Below are 21,695 nucleotides of genomic sequence, written 5' to 3'. Positions count from 1 at the left end.
CAGTTGAATAGCAGGAGTGGCAGTCAGAAACTTAAATTATAGCTCTGGAGTATGGTGGTTATATTTATAATGTGATGTTACCAATTAGTGGAAGACTTTCCTTTTCATGAAAAGACAATAAAATGAAATAGAATGTGATGAAGTGGTGACTATTCCAAAGCCAGTTTAGAAATTACTAGGTACGGGCATTACAGTCTTTTGGTTGTTTTGTGTTTTGGGGTTTAACCCTCTTTTAAACTGGTGTGATATAGGGAAGTCAACGCATACTGTAAGATAATTACCTGCCTAATGAATAGAAGATGTCATTTCCTAATTTTGATATTACATTATAGGCATTTTTTAAAAAGAAAAATTAAAATCTATGTGTTCCCACTATTTATCACTATTTGTTAATAATTTACTATTATTTACAAAGATTCAGATGCTTTTAGGGCTAATGTAAAATAAAAGGAGGCTTACATTTTAAATGTTATTAAAATTATGTACTTAAATCTATATTTAATTACTGTAAAAAATCCAATCAAATTAATAAATATCTAATGGCTGGGTTTGAAAATTCTAGAAAATCATCACCCTACTGCGCTTATGAAGTAACTTGAAAATGTGAAAAAGAATCATTTTAAGTAATGGGTAAACTGTGTAAGTTGAAGCTATAATTTTCAACAAAGAAGATGGCACAAATGTTAAAATAAAAAGCACAAACTGTAAAAAAGCAAGACATTAGAGTATATGGCCAACTGATTTAAAAAGCATTATTTGTACATTCCTTTAAACGTTTATCATTAGAAGTAAAAGAGTAATTTAACTATCCTGCTAAATTTAGCAGCATTTGTAACTGTAAGAATTTTAACTAATACTATTTATATTAGTTCTTTACCTTCATCTTTCCTCTATTTAAGGAAGGGAATGTTTTCAGAGAATTTTCTTTTCACGTACATAAAACAATTTCATACCATTCCTGTAGTATCACAACAGGTGGATGTTTGCACATGTCAAATTTATAATGCTAGTTTTGATTAAAGTTCTATGTGACTTATATATATTATCTTCTATAATAAGAAAAACTGGTAAATTTTGAATTCTATTTTCTAGGGATTTTTAAGTTTGAAACCAACACGAGAGAGAATCTCAATCATGCATTATGAAATAAAAGTTTGAGTATTTAAGAAACAGAGGCTTTTAACAATTTAAAATATATTTCTGATAGAATTAAACTAAGTGGGGTCTATTTTAAAATTCACATTCTTAAACATAAATATAACCAAGATAGAACATGAAACAGCTGGACTGCTCTTTCTTTAAGATACTTGAAAATTTTCAAATTTTCAACCATGTTCGGACACTTTATGGTGCTTTGCTTGTTTGGCATGACTTATATAGCCATCCCTCTATCTAAGTACTTGGAAGGAAATACATGTTTCATTTTACATTAAGTGTTGGAGTGATTTTAGATTTTATTGAAAATGGTACTGGCCTTTTTTTTTTTTCTGTAATGTCCATTTTAATTAACATTATTTAAAATACAGACCCTGTTTTGGGAGCTAAGGATACAGCAAAGAACAAGTTAAATTGTTATTATTTTACCTCAGAGTGTTTTAAAAATCCTGTTAAACCATTTTAATCTAAGACTATTATATAGTTTTAGATTAAAAGCAAAGGTCTAATTAAATATTTTAAATGTATAGCTTATATCCTTAGTAGAGTACTTTTGATCTGTAGGTATATAGTCAACAAAAGCAGTCTCTATTATAGAAAAGCAGGATTGATGGTACATTAACTTCTTCAGAGCTTGCAGTGTTTCTCAGACTTGAGCTATTTGCTCTATATGAATTTTAAATTTATGTGTTATAATTATTTAGTGTTACAGATGCTGAATGTTTTTCTTATTTTCAATTTACTTGGCCTTCTCAAGAAAATGATATAAACAGTAGAGATGATAATTAATGTGGATCTGAATATTCTGTATGCTTTGTTAGACTTTTAAAAATTTATAGTGATTACTATTTTTATAGAGATTTAAAATTAATAAAACACTTCCAAAAGCATTATGTAATTCCCACAGCAAACCTGGGAGGTAGGTATTATTCACATTTTAAAAGTTAAATAAAAAACTTAAGGCTCAGACAGAACAACTGACTTGACTGAAACCACAATAACCTGCTCTTTTTACTTAAATCCCAATTATATGCTTTTATTTTATCTTATTCCTTATTTCACAGATTTTTCCTGAGGTGGAGAAAGGAATCACTTGTTGGTCTTTTATCTGTTTTTCTTTTAAACATAAATAATAATACTTTTAAAGTGTGTGTGTGTATGATGTGTGTATTATTCAAACTATTTAAAAGATAAGGGGAGAATTTTTTTTAAGTTAACCTCAACCTTTTTAGCTGTGTGAGAAATATAGGAATCAACTTGTAATAAACTTACCAGAGTTTTTAAATGACCACAAATTAGATATAAAGTTGCCATGTCTTTGCTAAGTCCCTAGCAGAGATGTTAATAATCAGGGGAAGAAAATGATATTTGTGTTTTCCTTTTTAATTTTATGTATGTGAACAACATTTTCTTGGCATCTTGTATTTTTTTTCTTTTCTCATTTTATCCTAGAATTCAAAAGATCACCATGTGACACTAGTTGTAATGAAACATTATTTTTATTTAAGCCATGTAAGAATGGCTATATAAGATTGCAGGCAAATATATGTGAAAAAATTAACCAGAAACTCCTTTTGGATTTTTATTGTAGTTATTGTTATTCAGCACTTGTCAATACAGGGGTTAAAACTTCCTCTTTAAGTTTTTATTAACGTATCCAATCTAAGGTACCACCATCACCCTGGTTTCCAAGCTGGTAACCTAGAACTCCTCTTAGACACCTTCCTCTCCCTAACTGCAACCCCCCACCCCCAAATCAGTTCACTACTGCGTCCTGTTATTTTACCTTGTAAATTTGTCTACTTCTCTTCACTTACCACCTTCCTAATCTAAGCTACCATCAGCACTTTTTACCTGCATTACTGCAGTCGACTCCTAACTGGTCTTCCTAAGCTGCTCTGTCCTTCCTGATTCATTTTTATAGGCAGGGAGAATTCTCTTTTTTGAAGTGCAGTTTTAATCAAGGCAACCCACCTACCCCCAGTTTCACCTCTAGCTTAAAACACATTAATGGCGTTTCATTGCTCTTATGATTAAAACAAAAATATTTTATGTTGCCTATGAGATTATGTATTAGGACCACTATTTATATTATAATTCTGAATGTTGAAAAAGTTAATGTCTCAAAACATTAAAACAATGACTGGCACATCACCTTAAAAAGCATTTAATAGAGGTTAGTTATTATTATTACTTCTTAGTTTCATTTTGCACCATGTTTCACTTTCTTTGTGTTCTACCCTCATTGCACTTTAACTGTCTGGAATAAGTGAGAATCAAGGTGCCTCTTCCACCATAGGAACCTTTGTTCATGCTATTCCTTTGGCTTGAAGTACTTTCATCACTTAGTTAATTCCTATTTGTCTTTTGGATCTCAGCTCATTCATCACTTCCTCAGGGAAGCATTCCCTAATTTCTTTCACCAGAGTAAGACCCACTGTTATACATTATCACACGAACACATACCACTACTTAGCATTGAACACCTTTGTAACTTAATATGTTTTTGATTAATGTAGACCCTCTACATTGTAAACTCCATGAGGACAGGAATTGTGTGTGTTTTTGTTGTCACTGTTCAACTTTGCATTCCTTGTGCCTCATACAGTGCCTGGCACATAGTAGGTTCTCAATAAATTTGTTGAAATAATAAAATGAATGGATGAGGTATCAAAGATGTCTTTCAGGTATTGAGTTCTTCCTCTCAGTTGGATTGAGGGGAAATGGAACATAGGCATAAAAGTAGGAGGTCGTAGTTATTAAAAGTGGCAGACTCCTTGAGTCCATAGGGAAAGAAAAAGATGGAGAATGGAGAAATTTGCCATATTATGTCCTTCTGAATTTTAAATACCTGAAATTCTAGGTGATTTATCACAAATCATCACAAAAGAGAAAATTAGCACATTGATTCATACAGCCACTGCAGTGCCAGAATGTCATCTGGCTTTGATTGTAACATATGGTGTTGTGGCTGTTGAGATCTGCCAGTCCTGTCAGCTAAACAGAGTGGAAATAAGGCCAAAAACGTAGCGGCTGAAATAGTTTTCAATTTTGAGAAATTGATACACAGGATCAGTTGTGCCTAAATCCTTAAGGTGTTAACAGTCTCATTTTACCTTGCACCCAGGGATGCTAAAGAGAATAAATTTTGAGCTATGTTTCAATTTCCTTTTAGAATAAAATACTCAAAGTTGGAATTATGCAGGATATATATAGAAACATTAAAGAAGTAATGTTTTTAAACACTGATTTCTTCATTAAACTATAATACTTGACATTTAAAAAAAATTTTTGCTGCTTTTTTGAGAAGCACAAAAAGTAAGGTAACATGAAGCAAAAATGTAAGCATGATGATTTTTATAAACCATTAGATATTATCTACTAGATCATTGTACACTGGAGGGAAATTCATGTTAATGTTACAATATTGAAATTCAATATAAGTGCTGCCCACACTACTGGGCTGGTAGGACTGAGGATTTGAAACTCTTTTACGGGATAAATTTTAAGAAATATGAAATCAACTAAATGTCTTTTTTTTCTATTTGTATAGTAGGATAGTTTTTTCTAGTCTTAGAAAAAAAAAATGTATCACTAAATCACCAAGAGGAGTAATCGGGGTTTTAAAAGATTTTGAAACCGTTTAGATTAAAAGGCAATAGTAAATAATTTATACATTAGGATTTATTTTCATTTTGCTTGTGTCACCAATCAAAAGTCAATTCATTCTTTCCAATAACTTATATTAAGCTGATTGAATGGTAAGTAAAATTTCTTATTCTTGACTTTAATTCTTCACTTTTATGTGAAGACATATTTGATTGTTTAGGTGAAGAAATATACCTGAGCGTTTTGGAGTTTAAGAGAGTACAGTGAAGTGATTAACCTTCTTCTTGCAACCACTTAGGAGAACTGTTTTATTGATGTAACAAAAAACTCAAAATACTGAATTACAACCATCAAGACTGAGAATTTTAAAAATAAAAAAGAGAGAGACCTTCAAGATGGCAGAGGAGTAAGACGTGGAGATCACCTTCCTCCCCACAAATACATCAGAAATACATCTACATGTGGAAAAACTGCTACAGTAAATCTACGGAACGCTGGCAGAAGACCTCAGACTTCCCAAAAGGCAAGAAACTCCCCACGTACCTGGGTAGGGCAAAAGAAAAAAGAGAAAACAGAGACAAAAGAATAGGGATGGGACCTGCACCTCTGGGAGGGAGCTGTGAAGAAGGAAAAGTTTCCACACACTAGGAAGCCGCTTCACTGGCGGAGATGGGGGGTGGCGGGGGAAGCTTCGGAGCCATGGAGGAGAGTGCAGCAACAGGGGTGCAGAGGGCAAAGTGGAGAGATTCCCTCACAGAGGACTGGTGCCGACCAGCACTCACCAGCCTGAAAGGCTTGTCTGCTCACCCACTAGGGCGGGTGAGGGCTGGGAGCTGAGGCTTGGGCTTCGGAGGTCAGATCCCAAGGAAAGGACTTGGGTTGGCTGTGTGAACACAGCCTGAAGGGGGCTAGTGCGCCACAGGTAGCCGGGAGGGAGTCCAGGAAAAAGTCTGGATCTGCCCAAGAGACAAGAGACCACTGATCCAGGGTGTGGGAGGGGAGGGGATTCAGAGCACCACCTAAATGAGCTCCAGAGATGGGCTCGAGCTGTGGCTATCAGCACGGATGCCAGAGATGGGCATGAAATGCTAAGGCTGCTGCTGCAGCCACCAAAAAGCCTGTGTGCAAGCACAGGTCACTCTCCACACCTCCGCTTCCGGGAGCCTGTGCAGCCCGACACTGCCAGGTTCCCATGATCCAGGGACAACTTCCCCGGCAGAACACACGGCGCACCTCAGGCTGTTGCAATGTCATGTTGGCCTCTGCTGCTGCAGGCTTGCCCTGCATTCCATACCCCTTCTTCCCCCCGGCCTGAGTGAGCCAGAGCCCCCGAAGCAGCTGCTTCTTTAACCCCATCCTGTCTGAGCGAAGAACAGATGCCCTCAGGTGACCTACATGCAGAGGCGGGGCCAAATCCAGAGCTGAACCCCAGGAGCTGTGAGAACAAAGAAGAGAAAGGGAAATTTCTCCGAGCTTGGGAGCAACTGTAGACTTGTGGTTTGCTTTCTGCATCTAATGTGTTTCTGGTTTTATGTTTATCTTAGTATTTAGAGTTTATTATCATGGGTAGATTTGTTTATTGATTTGGTTGCTCTCTTCCTTTCTATATATATATATTTTTTTTTTTTCCTTTTTCTCTTTTTCTGAGTGTGTGTGTATATGCTTCTTTGTGGGATTTTGTCTGTATAACTTTGCTTTTACCATTTGTCCTAGGGTTCTGTCTGTTCGTTTTTTGTTCTTTTTTTTTTAGTATAGTTTTCAGCCCTTGCTATCATTGGTGGATTTGTTGTTGTTTGGTTTGGCTGCTGTCTTCTTGCTTTTTTTTTTTTCTTTTCCTTTTTCTTATTACTTTTTAATAATTTTTTTATCTTTTATTTTAATTATTTTATTTTCTTTTGTTTTTTTCTTTCTTTCTTTCTATTTTTCTCCTTTTTCTTCTGAGCCATGTGGCTGACAGGGACTTGCTGCTCCAGCCAGGTGTCAGGCCTGTGCCTCTGAGGTGGGAGAGCCGAGCTCAGGATATTGGTCTACCAGAGACCTCCCAGCTCCATGTAATGTCAAACAGTGAAAGCTCTCACAGAGACCTCCATCTCAACGCTAAGACGCAGCTCCACTCAACGACCAGCTGCTACAGTACTGAACACCCTATGCCAAACAACTAGTAAGACAGGAACACAGCCCCACCCATTAGCAGAGAGGCTGCCTAAAATCATAATAAGGTCACAGACACCCAAATACACACCACCAGACGCAGACCTGCCCACCAGAAAGGCAAGATCCAGCCTCATCCACCAGAACGCAGGCACTAGTCCCCTCCACCAGGAAGCGTACACAACCCAATGAACCAACCTTAGCCACTGGGGACAGACACCAAAAACAATGGGAACTACAAACCTGCAGCCTGTGAAAAGGAGACCCCAAACACAGTAAGTTAAGCAAAATGGGAAGGCAGAGAAATATGCAGCAGTTGAAGGAGCAAGGTAAAACCCACCATACCAAACAAATGAGGAGGAAATAGGCAGTCTGCCTGAAAAAGAATTCAGAGTAATGATAGTAAAGATCCAAAATCTTGGAAATAGAATGGAAAAAATACAAGAAACGTTTAACAAGGACCTAGAAGAACTAAAGAGCAAACAAACTGATGAACAACACAATAAATGAAATTAAAAATTCTCTAGAAGGAATCAATAGAATAACTGAGGCAGAAGAACAGATAAGTGACCTGGAAGATAAAATAGTGGAAATAACTACAGCAGAGCAGAATAAAGAAAAAAGAAAGAAAAGAATTGAGAACAGTCTCAGAGACCTCTGGCACAACATTAAACAGACCAACATTTGAATTATAGGAATCCCAGAAGAAGAAGAGAAAAAGGGACTGAGAAAATATTTGAAGAGGTTATAGGTGAAAACTTACCTAATACGGGAAAAGAAAGAGTCAATCAAGTTCAGGAAGCACAGAGAGTGCCATACAGGATAAATCCAAGGAGAAACATGCCAAGACACATATTAAGCTATCAAAAATTAAATACAAAGAAAAAATATTAAAAGCAACAAGGGAAAAACAACAAATAACATACAATGGAATCCCCATAGGTTAACAGCTGATCTTTCAGCAAAAACTCTGCAAGCCAGAAGGCAGTGGCAGGACATATTTAAAGTGATGAAAGCGAAAAACCTACAACCAAGACGACTCTACACAGCAAGGATCTCATTCAGATTTGATGGAGAAATTAAAACCTTTACAGACAAGCAAAAGCTAAGACAATTCAGCACCGACAAACCAGATTTACAACAAATGCTAAAGGAACTTCTCTAGGCAGGAAACACAAGAGAAGGAAAAGACCTACAAAACAAACCCAAAACAATTAAGAAAATGGTAATAGGAACATACATACCGATAATTACCTTAAATGTAGATGGATTAAATGCTCCAACCAAAAGACATAGACTGACTGAATGGATACAAAAACAAGACCCGTATATATTCTGTCTACAAGAGACCCACTTCAGACTTAGGGACACATACAGACTGAAAGTGAGGGGATGGAATAAGATATTCCATGCAAATGGAAATCAAAAGAAAGCTGGAGTAGGAATTCTTATATCAGACAAAATAGACTTTAAAATAAAGACTACTACAAGAGACAAAGAAGGACACTACATAATGATCAAGGGATCAATCCAAGAAGAATATAACAATTGTAAATATTTATGCACCCAACATAGGAGCACCTCAATACATAAGGGAAATGCTAACAGCCATAAAAGGGAAAATCGACAGTTATCACAATCATAGTAGGGGACTTTAACACGCCACTTTCACCAATGGACAGATCATCCAAAATGAAAATAAATAAGGAAACACAAGCTTTAAATGATACATTAAACAAGATGGACTCAATAGATATTTATAGGATATTCCATCCAAAAACAACAGAATACACTTTCTTCTCAAGTGCTCATGGAACATTCTCCAGGATAGATCATATCTTGGGACACAAATCAAGCCTTGGTAAATTTAAGAAAATTGAAATCGTATCAAGTATCTTTTCCGACCCCAACGCTATGAGACTAGATATCAATTACCGGAAAATATTTGTAAAAAATAAAAGCACATGGAGGCTAAACAATACACTACTTAATAACCAAGAGATCACCGAAAAAATCAGAGTAAATCAAAAAATACCTAGAAACAAATGACTATGAAAACGTGACGAACCAAAACCTATGGGATGCAGCAAAAGCAGTTCTAAGAGGGAAGTTTATAGCAATACAATCCTACCTTCAGAAATAAGAAACATCTCAAATAACCTAACCTTATACGTAGAGCAATTAAAGAAGAACAAAAAAACCCCAAAGTTAGCAGAAGGAAAGAAATCAAAGACCAGATCAGAAATAAATGAAAAAAAATTAAGGATACAATAGCAAAGATAAATAAAACTAAAAGCTCCTTCTTGTAGAAGATTAAAAATTTTGATAAACCATTAGCCAGACTCTTCAAGAAAAAAAGGGAGAAGACTCAAATCAATAGAATTAGAAATGAAAAAGGAGAAGTAACAACTGACACTGCAGAAATACAAAGGATCATGAGAGATTACTACAAGCAACTATATGCCTGTAAAATGGACAACCTGGAAGAAATGAACAAATTCTTAGAAAACCACAACCTTCCAAGACTGAACCAGGACGAAATAGAAAATATAAACAGACCAATCACAAGCACTGAAATCGAAACTGTGATTAAAAATATTCCAGCAAACAAAAGCACAGGACCAGATGGCTTCACAGGCGAATTCTACCCAACATTTAGAGAAGAGCTAACACCTGTCCTTCTCAAACTCTTCCAAAATATAGCAGAGGGAGGAAAACTCCCAAACTCATTCTCTGAGGCCACCATCACCCTGATATCAAAACCAGACAAAGATGTCACAAAGAAAGAAAAGTACAGGCCAATATCACTGATGAACATAGATGCAAAAATCCTCAACAAAATACTAGCAAACAGAATCCAACAGCACATTAAAAGGATCATACACCATGATAAAGTGGGGTTTATCCCAGGAATGCAGGGATTCTTCAATATATGCAAATCAATCAATGTGATACACACCATATTAACAAATTGAAGGAGAAAAACCATAGGATCATCTCAATAGATGCAGAAAAAGCTTTCGACAAAATTCAACACCCATTTATGATAAAAACCCTCCAGAAAGTAGGCATAGAGGGAACTTACCTCAACATAATAAAGGCCATATATGAGAAACCCACAGCCAACATCGTTCTCAATGGTCAAAAACTGAAACCATTTCCTCTAAGATCAGGAACAAGACAAGGTTGTCCACTCTCACCACTATTATTCAACATAGTTTCGGAAGTTTTAGTCACAGCAATCAGAGAAGAAAAAGAAATAAAAGGAATCCAAATTGCAAAAGAAGAAGTAAAACTGTCACTGTCGGCAGATGACATGATACCATACATAGAGAATCCTAAAGATGTTACCAGAAAACTACTAGAGCTAATCAATGAATTTAGTAAAGTACCAGGATACAAATTAATGCAGAGAAATCTCTTGCATTCCTATACACTGATGATGAAAAATCTGAAAGAGAAATTAAGGAAACACTCCCATTTACCACTGCAACAAAAAGAATAAAATACATAGGAATAAACCTACCTAAGGAGACAAAAGACCTGTATGCAGACAACTATAAGACACTGATGAAAGAGATTAAAGATGATACAAACAGATGGAGAGATATATCATGTTCTGGATCGGAAGAATCAACATTGTGAAAAAGACTATACTACCCAGAGTAATCTGCATATTCAATGCAAGCCCTATCAAACAACCAATGACATTTTTCACAGAACTAGAACAAAAATGTCACAGTTTGTATGGAAACACAATAGACCTCGAATAGCCAAAGCAATCTTGAGAAAGAAAAACGGAGCTGGAGGAATCAGGCTCCCAGACTTCAGACTATACTACAAAGCTACAGTAATCAAGACAGTATGGTACTGGCACAAAAACAGAAATATAGATCAATGGAACAGGATAGAAAGCCCAGAGATAAACCCACACACCTATGGTCACCTTATCTTTGATAAAGGAGGCAAGAGTATACAAAGGAGAAAGCACAGCCTATTCAATAAGTGGTGCTGGGAAAACTGGACAGCTACATGTAAAAGAATGAAGTTACAACACTCCCTAACACCATACACAAAAATAAACTCAAAATGGATTAAAGACCTAAATGTAAGGCCAGACACCATCAAACTCTTAGAGGAAAACATAGGCAGAACACTCTATGACATAAATCACAGCAAGATCCTTTTTGACCCACCTCCTAGAGAAATGGAAATAAAAACAAAAATAAACAAATGGGGCCTAATGAAACTTAAAAGCTTTTGTGCAGCAAAGGAAACCATAAGCAAGATGAAAAGACAGCCCTCAGAATGGGAGAAAATATTTGCAAATGAAGCAACAGACAAAGGATTAATCTCCAAAATTTACAAGCGTCTCATGCAGCTCAATATCAAAAAAAAAAAAAAACAGCCCAATTGAAAAATGGACAGAAGAGCTAAATAGACATTTCTCCAAAGAAGACATACAGGTTGCCAACAAACACATGAAAGATTGCTCAACATCACTAATCATTAGAGAAATGCAAATCAAAACTACAATGAGGTATCACCTCACACCAGTCAGAATGGCTATCATCAAAAAATCTACAAAGAATAAATGCTGGAGAGGGTGTGGAGAAAAGGGAACCCTTTTGCACTGTTGGTGGGAATGTAAATTGATACAGCCACTATGGAGAACATTATGGCGGTTCCTTAAAAAACTAAAGATAGAACTACCATACGACCCAGCAATACCACTACTGGGCGTATAGCCTGAGAAAACTGTAATTCAAAAAGAGTCATGTACCACAGTGTTCATTGCAGCTCTGTTTACAATAACCAGGACATGGAAGCAACCTCAGTGTCCATCAACAGATGAATGGATAAAGAAGATGTGGCACATATATACAATGGAATATTACTCAGCCATAAAAAGAAACAAAATTGAGTTATTTGTAGTGAGGTGGATGGACCTAGAGTCTGTCATACAGAGTGAAGTAAGTCAGAAAGAGAAAAACAAACACCATATGCTAACACATATATATGGAATCTAAAAAAAAAATGGTGCTGAAGAACCTTGGGGCTGAACAGGAATAAAAACACAGATGTAGAGAATGGACTTGAGGACACGGGGAGGGGGAAGTGTAGGCTGGGATGAAGTGATAGTGTGGCATGGACATATGTACACTACCAAGTGTGGAATGGATAGCTGTGGGAGGCGGCCGCATAGCACATGGAGATCAGCTCAGTGCTTTGTGACCACCCAGAGGGGTGGGATAGGGAGGGTGCGAGGGAGACACAAGAGGGAGGAGATATGGGGATATATGTGTATGTATAGCTGATTCACTTTGCTATACAGCGGAAACTAACACACCATTGTGAAGCAATTATAGTCCAATAAAGATTTAAAAAAATAAACCAGAAAACTGGAAGTCAGAGCTAGAGTCTTGCTTGAATTCAGGTCCTTGTTTTTATTTTTTTTCTTTTCTTTTTCTTTTTGGCAAGAATGTTTTATAGGTGGCCCTGTATACTTCATATTATATCACAGCAAATGCACATAAAGTCTGTTTACCCCACTTTTAGTGATACTTACTTTCCTTAGTGGATTCAAATTCTCTTAGCCTAATCTCTCAAATTTATACTTTCTTATCGACTTTTCACCTAATGGCTTTAGTAGTGATTGGTGGTCCCTGCCTATATCCATTATTTCATTAGAGATTTTAAAATGGTGATGTTGTCATTGTATAATAACTTATTGTTTTATTACATCTGTTTCTTCTATAATAAAGTAACTGTCGCCCACAAATAACAACAACAAGATGCCTAGTGGAGTGTTCAGCTTCTCTGCTCCTGAACCATTCAGCTGTGATGCACACCCATATTCAGCAAAATGCAATCCCTGAAGATAACTCTCTTCCTTACACAAAGTTAAGAACCACCTACTGTGGCTTGATCATCTCTTTACTCTGAGTGTGTGTTGTGGGGGACGTGAGATGGGTTTTAGTTCCTTCCCTAAGTAGCTTGGGAGAAGAGTAAGGAGGGTATGATTATAGATAAAAAGCAGAAGAAGTTTAAAGACTGAGCTGTTTGCCAATCCACTGTTCAGAGTTCAGAGAGGTGAGGAAGAACCAGGACAGGAGACCAAGAAGCAGTGACAGAAGGAAAACCGGAAAGTGGTGCCCTAAAAGCCAAATGAAGAAATTGTTTAAGAAGGAGGGAATGGTTGGCTATGTTAAATGCTGCTCAAAGCTCAAAAAGGTGAGGAGTGAAAACTGACAATCAGATTTAAGGATAAGGACATGTCTGGTGACCTTGAAAACAGCTTCAGTGGAGTAGTGTGGACAAGACCTTTTTGAAATGGGGCACAAGAGAGAATGAAAGGTGAAACATTGGATAGAATGAGCACAGACAACACTTTCAAGGAGTTTTACATCAAAAGGTAAGCTAGCTATGTAATTTACAATCCAAACTGGAACACATTTGAAAAGGGCACTATTAATAATTAAACCAAGATTTAATTAAATAATTAAGTGTAAACTGCAACTGTCATGGCAAACTGAAATAAATGTTATTTTGTGGAGAAAAGGAGATAGAGAGGGCTATGGCTGGAAGAGAAGTGGAAGAAAAAGTGGTGGTTGATTAGTTTTTTTAAGAAGGGAGAAATAATAGCTAATAGAAATGATCTGGTAGGGAGGGAAAGTTTTATGATAGAGGAGGGAAAGGACATTTTTAGAGCAATTTCTTTAATTAGGGAAGAGGGGATAGTATATTGTGTAAAGGGAAAGGCTGGTTTTAGCCAAGAGCATGGATAGAAGGCAAAGAACATGGGGACAAACTCACATAGATGAGATGATGTCATGGGAGCTTGTGGAAATTTTCTTATGAAGGTTATTGTAATAGCGAGGACATTTACTAAGAATGAGGATTAGGGAGAAGTTATTGGAGATTTTGAGAGAGAGATATGAAATAGTTTTTTTTTTTTTTATTTTTTTTAAGATTTATTTATTTATTTGGCTGCATTGGGTCTTCATTGCGGCTCTTGGGCTTCTCTCTAGTTGTGGTGTGCGGGCTCCAGAGTGCGAGGGCTCAGTAGTTGCGGCATGCAGGCTCTCTAGTTGTGGCCCACAGGTTTAGTTGCCCTGCGGCATGTGGGATCTTAGTTCCCCGACCAGGGATCGAACCCACATCCCCTGCATTGGAAGGCAGATTCTTAACCACTGGACCACCAGGGAAGTCCCTGAAATAGTTTTATAGGAGAAAGAATGAATGGAGTAGAGAAAGACAATATGATTGCAAGCACCATTCAGGTCCAGTTGCATTTAATCACCATGTGTTTTAAGTAAGATCGATCAACATGGTTGCGTGTTTTTCTTAAGCCACGTTTTACTGTGCAACTGTGGTCATGAAGAAAGCTGAAAATGGGATTTAACCAGGGTTTATTGTTTAGCCAAGTACAATAAAGTAAGAGAAAGGCAAGGGAACTCAGAGTGTATGCACGGGAATGATTTCATCATTAGGCCATTTAATAACTTTTATCATGATGTCATCATCTGACCATATATATCAATAGTTTAACCCGGGTTATTGGTTTCATAGGGCTTCTGTAACAAAACACCACAAACTGAGTGCTTTAAAATAACAGAAATGTATTGTCTCACAGTTCTGGAGGTTAGAAGTGTGCAATCAAGGTGTTGGCAGGGCCATGCACCTCTTCTAGCTTCTGGTAGCTCCAGGCATTCCTTGGTTTGCGGTAGCGTAATTCAGATCTCTACCTCTGTTGTTGCATGGCTGTCTTCCCTTTGTGTGTCAGTGTTCAGATTTTCCTCTTTTTATAAGTACAACAGTCATATTGGATTAAGGCCCACGCTAATGACCTCATCTTAACTTGATTACATCTGCAAAGCCCCTGTATTAAAATAAGATCACATTCACAGGTACTGGGGAGTACTAGGACTTCAACATATCTTTAGAAAGGACACAATTCAACCCATAATACCTGAGTAGAGAGAGAGAAGTAAGGATATGAGAGGGTAAGATATGATAAAATAGTGGTAGGATCAATGGATTGTAGATCCCAATAGTACTGAAGGGTGTTTGGAGTTGGGATTCTAGAAATAAGGTAGAGATTGGAGGATAGGATGTTTGAAATTGAGATTATGTAGAGGTTAATTAATGGTAATGAAAGATCTATTAATAAAATGATTTTAGGAATGCATAGCTAACAAAGAGTGAAAAGCAATGTCATTGGAAGTGGGGAGACCAAAGAACTGAGAGGGCAGGGCGTTGGATGATTCATCAGTGAGAATCTTAAAATCCCCAAGATTAATGACAGGAGGAGTCTTAGAGAGAGTGAAGTGATCCAGGAGCTAAAATGTTCAAGGATCAAGGAGGAGTAAACTGTGGGGTTGGAAGGTAACGTCAACAAGAGTGGGTAATGGATGCTGTGGTCTGATGGTACAAGATTCAAAGGTGACTGTTTTTCAAAAGAGGAGGGAGGGAAAATGTTCTGGAAACATTAATAAATTACAGAACACCTACCCCACCTCCAGGTTCTGTGATATGAAGACTGTGGAAGGAAAAACTGCCACTACCTGAAGCAGGGGCCTTAGGAGAGAGACGGGTTTCAGTAAGATAAAGTCAGTAAAAGGAATATTTAAAGGAGACATTAAGGAAATGTGATTTTGCTGATAATTGAGTTCCAGAAGGACTCACGGGGGAAAGGTTTTGGGTGCTGGAGAGGGATGGAAGATTCAATCAGGAAAGGTGATGTACAGATCAGTATAGGGATTAATGGCTGGAGAGTGAGGGATGTGTAAGGAGACCATGGCTTGTGATGAATGACATAAATAGGGATCAAGGGTATAAGGATGTTTGTTCTTTTGGTCCCAGAGATAAAGGCAGTGGTGAGGCTATGAGTCTTAAAGGAAAGAGAAGTGGAGTCTTGCCTGGATCCCATAAGACTTGGAAGCCCCCATTTGATTTTGGCTGATGGATAATATACGGAGGCTTGCAGAGCATGGTCTGGCTCTAACACATGGACTCTCTCTTGACTGCTTTATAGCAATTATCAATATTCAAAATAATCTTGTATATTCATTTGCTTGTTTACATGTTTTCATTCTTCCACACTAGAAATTACAATCTTTGAGGGCAGGTTTATTGGCTGTCTTCTTCATTCTCACAGCACTGGTGCCTGGAACCGAGCTTGGCACATAGCACTCAATAACTATGTTGACTGGTGAAAATACCAAAATTCCATTCTCTCAATCTAATGATGGGTTTAAAGTCTTCTGAAGACACTCCTTCAATTAAACCCCATCTCCCTCACATCTTCAAACTCTTACTATCAGATCATTTATCAGCATTCAAACATATACTTGTGGGGACTTCCCTGGTGGTCCAGTGGTAAAAAAAATCCTCCTTACAATGCAGGGGACAAGGGTTCAATCCCTGGTCAGGGAACTAAGATCCCACATGTCATGGGGCAACTAAGCCCGCACACCACAACTACTGAGCCCACGTGCCCTGGAGCCTGCGCGCCACAACTAGAGAAGAGAAAACCCGCACGCCACAACTAGAGAAGAGAGACAGCACATGCCACAACTAGATAGAAGCCCGCACGTAGCAACAAAGAGCCTGTGGGCCACAACGAAAGATCCTGCCCACATGCCTCAATGAAGATCCCGCGTGCCAGCAACTAAGACCCAATGCAGCCAAAAATAAATAAATAATACATCTTTAAAAAAATATATACTTGTATCTCCCATCCTTAAATTAAAAAACAAAAAACTTCTCTTGAGCCTTTGTGTCTCTCCAGTCTATCTCCAAGATATTGTTCCAATCTTCTTCATGGCCAGACTTCTCAGAAGAGTTATCTAAAACAAGCTGTCTCCACTTCCTCACATTCTCTTTATTCTCAATTCCACTGCAACCTGAAGTTCCACCCCCACCAACACTAGTCAACTGAAACTGTTTTTGTTATCATTAGCATCTATGTTGCTATATCTAATGAAAATGTGCATGTCTTCAACTTATGAGACTTTTTGCAATTTTTGACACAACTGAATACTCCCTTCTTGCTCTTGGCTTCCATGATTCCAACACTGTCTTGGTTTTCCTCTTAATTCATTGCTTGTTTCTTTTATATCTCCTTTATTTTCTTATTCTCTATCCAACCTTTGTGTGCTGGAATTTCATTTTTCTTTTCTTAGGTAATGTCATTCATTTACTGTAGTTTTAAATATCTCTATATGCCAAGACTTCCAAAAATATATCTCCCGCTCAGACCACTATTCTGAACTTCTTAACATCTTCACTTGGATGTTTCATAGGCATCTCACACTTACAATGTTCAAAATAGAGCTCTTGGTCCCCCTTTCCCTTTCTCTTCTCCCCACGTTAAGATGCAACATGATAATCTTTTGGTATCTCTCATTTTAGTAAATGGCACTACCACCCACTCAGCCAAAAGTTTGGATCTTTGTTTCTCCAATCTCCCTCAACTTATCCTCATATACATGCAATCCATCAGCTTGTCCTATTGAGTCTCTCTACACATATTTCCAATTTATCAATTGCTTACCATTTTTATTTACACTTCTTCCCAGTCCAAGCAATATGATTTCTTACCTTCAATAGCCTCTCAGTTTCCATCCTTGCCCTGCCTCCCATCTGCTGTTTTAAAGAGCAACCAGAATGATCTTCTTAAAATAGAATGCAGATATGTCATTCCTCTACTTAAAATATATCACCGATTTTCAATATACTTAAAATAAAACTCCAAATCCCTAACATGGCTCATGAGACTCAGCACAATCTGACTCCTGCCTCATCTAACTTGTGTTTATCTCCAGCCTTAAAGAAATGTTCCCATGTTGTTCCTTCTCTCTGTAATGCTCTTCTCCCAATTCTTCACCTGTCTAAATATTGTTTTCAGGTAGCAGCTTAAATGTCATTTAAGCCTTTGGTTTTTAATATAATTTGCAGAGATACTTATCAAAAACAAGTAATTAGACTTAACTTTGTTTTACTTGATTACCAGCTCTTTCATAACATGATTTCCCCTTTTTGAGTTGTTTTGATTCTTCTCTCAGTCATCTGCAATATTTTCAAGAAAAAATTTCAGGACAGGTATATGGGTAGTATAGTTTTTCGAAGTATTTTTATGTCTGAGAATATGTCCTCATAAAAACTCATAGTTTAGTGGGTTGGGTTTTTAAATTTTTTTATTTATTTATTTTTGGCTGCGTTGGGTCTTCGTTGCTGTGCGTGGGCTTTCTCTAGTTGTGGTGAGTGGGGACTACTCTTTGTTGCGGTGTGCGGGCTTCTCATTGCGGTGGCTTCTCTTGTTGTGGAGCACGGGCTCTAGGCGCGCGGGCTTCAGTAGTTGTGGCTCACGGGCTCTAGAGCACAGGCTCAGTAGTTGTGGCACACGGGCTTAGTTGCTCCGTGGCATGTGGGATCTTCCCGGACCAGGGCTTGAACCCATGTCTGCTGCAATGACAGATGGATTCTTAACCACTGTGCCACCAGGGAAGCCTTTTAGTGCCTTTTAAGTGGGTTTTTTATTTTCGGGTTTTTCTCCCTCTCATGAAATATTTTCATATATTCAAAATATTTTCAATATTTTCTCCCTCTCATGAAAGAGGCACTGTTCGTTGCCTACCCAATAGCCATTTCTCCTTCTTCCTTGTTAAGAGAACTCTGGTTTTGTTTGGGTAATCTATCGTTCTCCACCCAGTCACGCACGATACTAAGCCAACTGCATTGCCCTTATAAGTGATTGGCTTAGGAATGGGTATGTGACACAACACTAACCAGTGAGATTCTTCTTCTGCTTGATGTTGTCATGTCTACATGTAATGCCTGGAACTTCAGGACCACCTTATGAACAAGAGGATGATTAACTCAGGGCAAGACTGATCCCCCTGAGCTTGGCAAAGAATGATGGAAAGAACTTAGATCCTTAAACTACTAAATGAACCAATCTCAGAGCCAATTTAGAAATTCTTATGTTAGATAATAAATCTGCTTTATTGTTTATATTAGTTGTGTTGCATTTTCTATTTCTTGGAACTAAAAATTTCCTGGTATACAACTTTAACTCTATATGTTATTCCATTGCTTCTTCAGGGAAATATGAGGTCAGCATGATTCTTGTTCCTTGAAATATAACTTGTTTTGTTGACTGATTACTAGAAATACTTTTTTAAAATATTTATTTATTTATTTATTTGGTTGTGCCAGGTCTTAGTTGCGGCATGTGTGCTCCTTTGTTGCGGCTTGCCGCCTCCTTAGTTGTGGCATGTGAACTCTTAGTTGCGGCATGCATGTGGGATCTAGTTCCCTGACCAGGGGTCGAACCCAGGCCCCCTGCATTGGGAGGGCAGAGTAGTCCTATTCACTGCACCACCAGGGAAGTCCTGCTAGCAATATTTTTTTAAATATCTAAAAATTTAAAATGTCCTGACAGCATGTATAGACGTTGGTCTCTATTTTTCTTGGCCTTTGGCATTTTAACTTGGCAGATTCAATTCTAACACTGAAAGTTTTCCTCAGTTATTTCAATAATTCTTGTTTCTTTTCCTGATCCTTCTGCTGATTTTGCTTTAAATTTATGGCCACCGATCACTCCTAAGCCATCAGGGCTGCCTCCTAATCCCTCTATATTCACAGGTCTACTCTTCAACTATTTTATGCTTCCCTCCTCTTTCCACAAACCTCCAACACTCCTTCTCCTCTCCTTCCACTCAAGCCCATGACTTTGATTATTATTTCACTGTGAAGATGGAAATAATAAAAAGAGAATTTCTACAGTTGTTGGTCTTCTCTGTCCATACTCACTTCCTAGGTGATCTCTTCCAGTCTCATGGATTTAAATACCACAAATGCACTGACTAGTCCCAGATTCATATAACTAGCCCTAACTCTTCCCTGGTCTCCAAACTCATATATTCAACTTCTGGGTATTTCTTAGTCTATACTTGGCGTCACTAGACTTACCATGCACAGAGGAGACATCAATTTTTATAATTTGAGATTAGTACCTTTCATCAAGATTTTCCATTTTTTAAGTGTAGAATTACATATGATATTTTAAAAATAATTTTGTTTGGATGCCATTATTTTTTACTTCATTTATTTTCTTTCTTCCCATTGTATGATTTCCCAGAGAAAGGTATGAGGTTGTTTTACTTTAAAAAAGATATTTTCTAGTCCCAGTCATTCAGGATCTATGTTAGCCATTTTCAGGTGTGTAATTTAATAATTTTGGTGAAAAAATTATTTTTTCTTCTAGTGATCATTTGAAAAGATGTTGATAAAATATATGCTTTATCTCTTCTATAATTTTACCAGCTTTCAGTATCATGCTTATTAGCCTTTAGCTTCTGCAATCTATTTTTTTATGTTTTGAAAATGGAAACATCTGTGCATCTTCAGTCTTCTGGCAAGTCTTGTGTTCTTCTCCATTTCTCAAAATTACTGACAATGATTCTGTCATTACATCACCTAGTACTATGTTTTTTTTTTTTTTACAGACTACTGCTTTTATTGGGTAATAATACTTGGAGATGATTCAGTGTTAGAGTGATTTGATACTCTAAGTACAGATTATTAGATTGAGACACGTAATACACATTAAAAGTTGCATCTGGGCAAGTTACTTTACCATATACATACTTCTTCAGTGCTCTGTAGCACTCCACATGAACCAGGAAATTTACTTTTAAAGATTTGCTAAGACTAGAATAATTTGTTGGCACATTATCTCTCAGTAAATTTTTTGCACAGTGAAAGTATGAGTTACAATTCAAGGATAATTCTGTTAGGACTGAACATTTTATGATGACAGAAGTACAAAATTAATCCATTTTTGTTGACAGCCTTATAAGTCCTTTAAAAGAAATAAAAACGAAAAGAGAAAGATGATATTTAGCCATTCTATTGACAAGGATAGTAGGGAAATGGAACAAAATTAGAATATTTATAGGACAACCCCTAAGACCATAATTATGTGGTTCCTCTCAAATGCTTTGGTAATGGACCACAGGACATTGTAAACAAGACACATCACTTAAAAATTTTACACCTCGACCTTAACAATCTTAGCACTGAAAGTATAAACAATACATAAAGTTAATTTCAGCCTTCAAAAACAAAAAGAAGACAGTCAACAGAGGATTCATGATTTTAAAGTAATATGCATTGTTTAAAAGTTTTTAAAAGTACTTTCTTGCAAGTATAAATAAAACTCTTTAATTCTCATAAATATGAGGGTAATGGGGGACATATCACAAAATTCATTGCTAATGAGAGAATACTGAAATTATTAAAAATAAATGAAGAATAATCATTAAAAAGAAATCTGGCCAATAGTATAAAGTAGTATCCTAGAAGTCAAATAAAAACTACTGAAGAGTGTTTAACATGTAGCTCATTTTTTTTTAAGGAGAGGAAGTGCCTAAGTTAACAAAAATGTCAACTGCTTACATAGAAATCTTATTTTTATTTTCTGATTTAAAGAGGCAAAGTGAAAAAAACACCTTGAAATAGGATATCAACCTCAGGATTAAAGGGTCAATTAAGTGATAATAATTTAACTGCAGCTTCTATCTTTCACAGCTAGTACTATGTTTTATACCCATGGATGTAATTCATCCATGGCTGAAGACTTTAACCAGTTTAAAGGAACTATGTGTGTTCTTACTATGCTTCAACTGTCTCATAATCATGTTTATATAACCCTCTTAAATTTGAAATTTTTTCTTAATGAATATAAGCAGCACAGTAGTTAATAATAGTTT

At 36.9% G+C, this 21,695-nt stretch overlaps 1 protein-coding gene across 1 annotated transcript in view; it reads left to right on the top strand.

The window, feature by feature from the left end:
• The window catches only part of BLTP3B (bridge-like lipid transfer protein family member 3B), a 110,876-nt gene extending 91,943 nt beyond the window's left edge, over positions 1 to 18,933 (top strand). The window contains 1 exon segment of the mRNA XM_082349563.1: positions 1 to 18,933. Within this exon segment, the coding sequence (XP_082205689.1) occupies positions 1 to 42 (42 nt within the window). The 3' untranslated portion in view covers positions 43 to 18,933.
• The last annotated feature ends 2,762 nt before the right edge of the window (positions 18,934 to 21,695 follow it).

The sequence above is a fragment of the Balaenoptera borealis genome, assembly GCF_965194805.1.
Source record: "Balaenoptera borealis genome assembly, chromosome: 13".
NCBI lineage: Eukaryota > Metazoa > Chordata > Mammalia > Artiodactyla > Balaenopteridae > Balaenoptera > Balaenoptera borealis.
The sequence above is the reverse complement of the archived record's forward strand: the minus strand, read 5'-3'. Positions and strand labels throughout refer to the sequence as shown.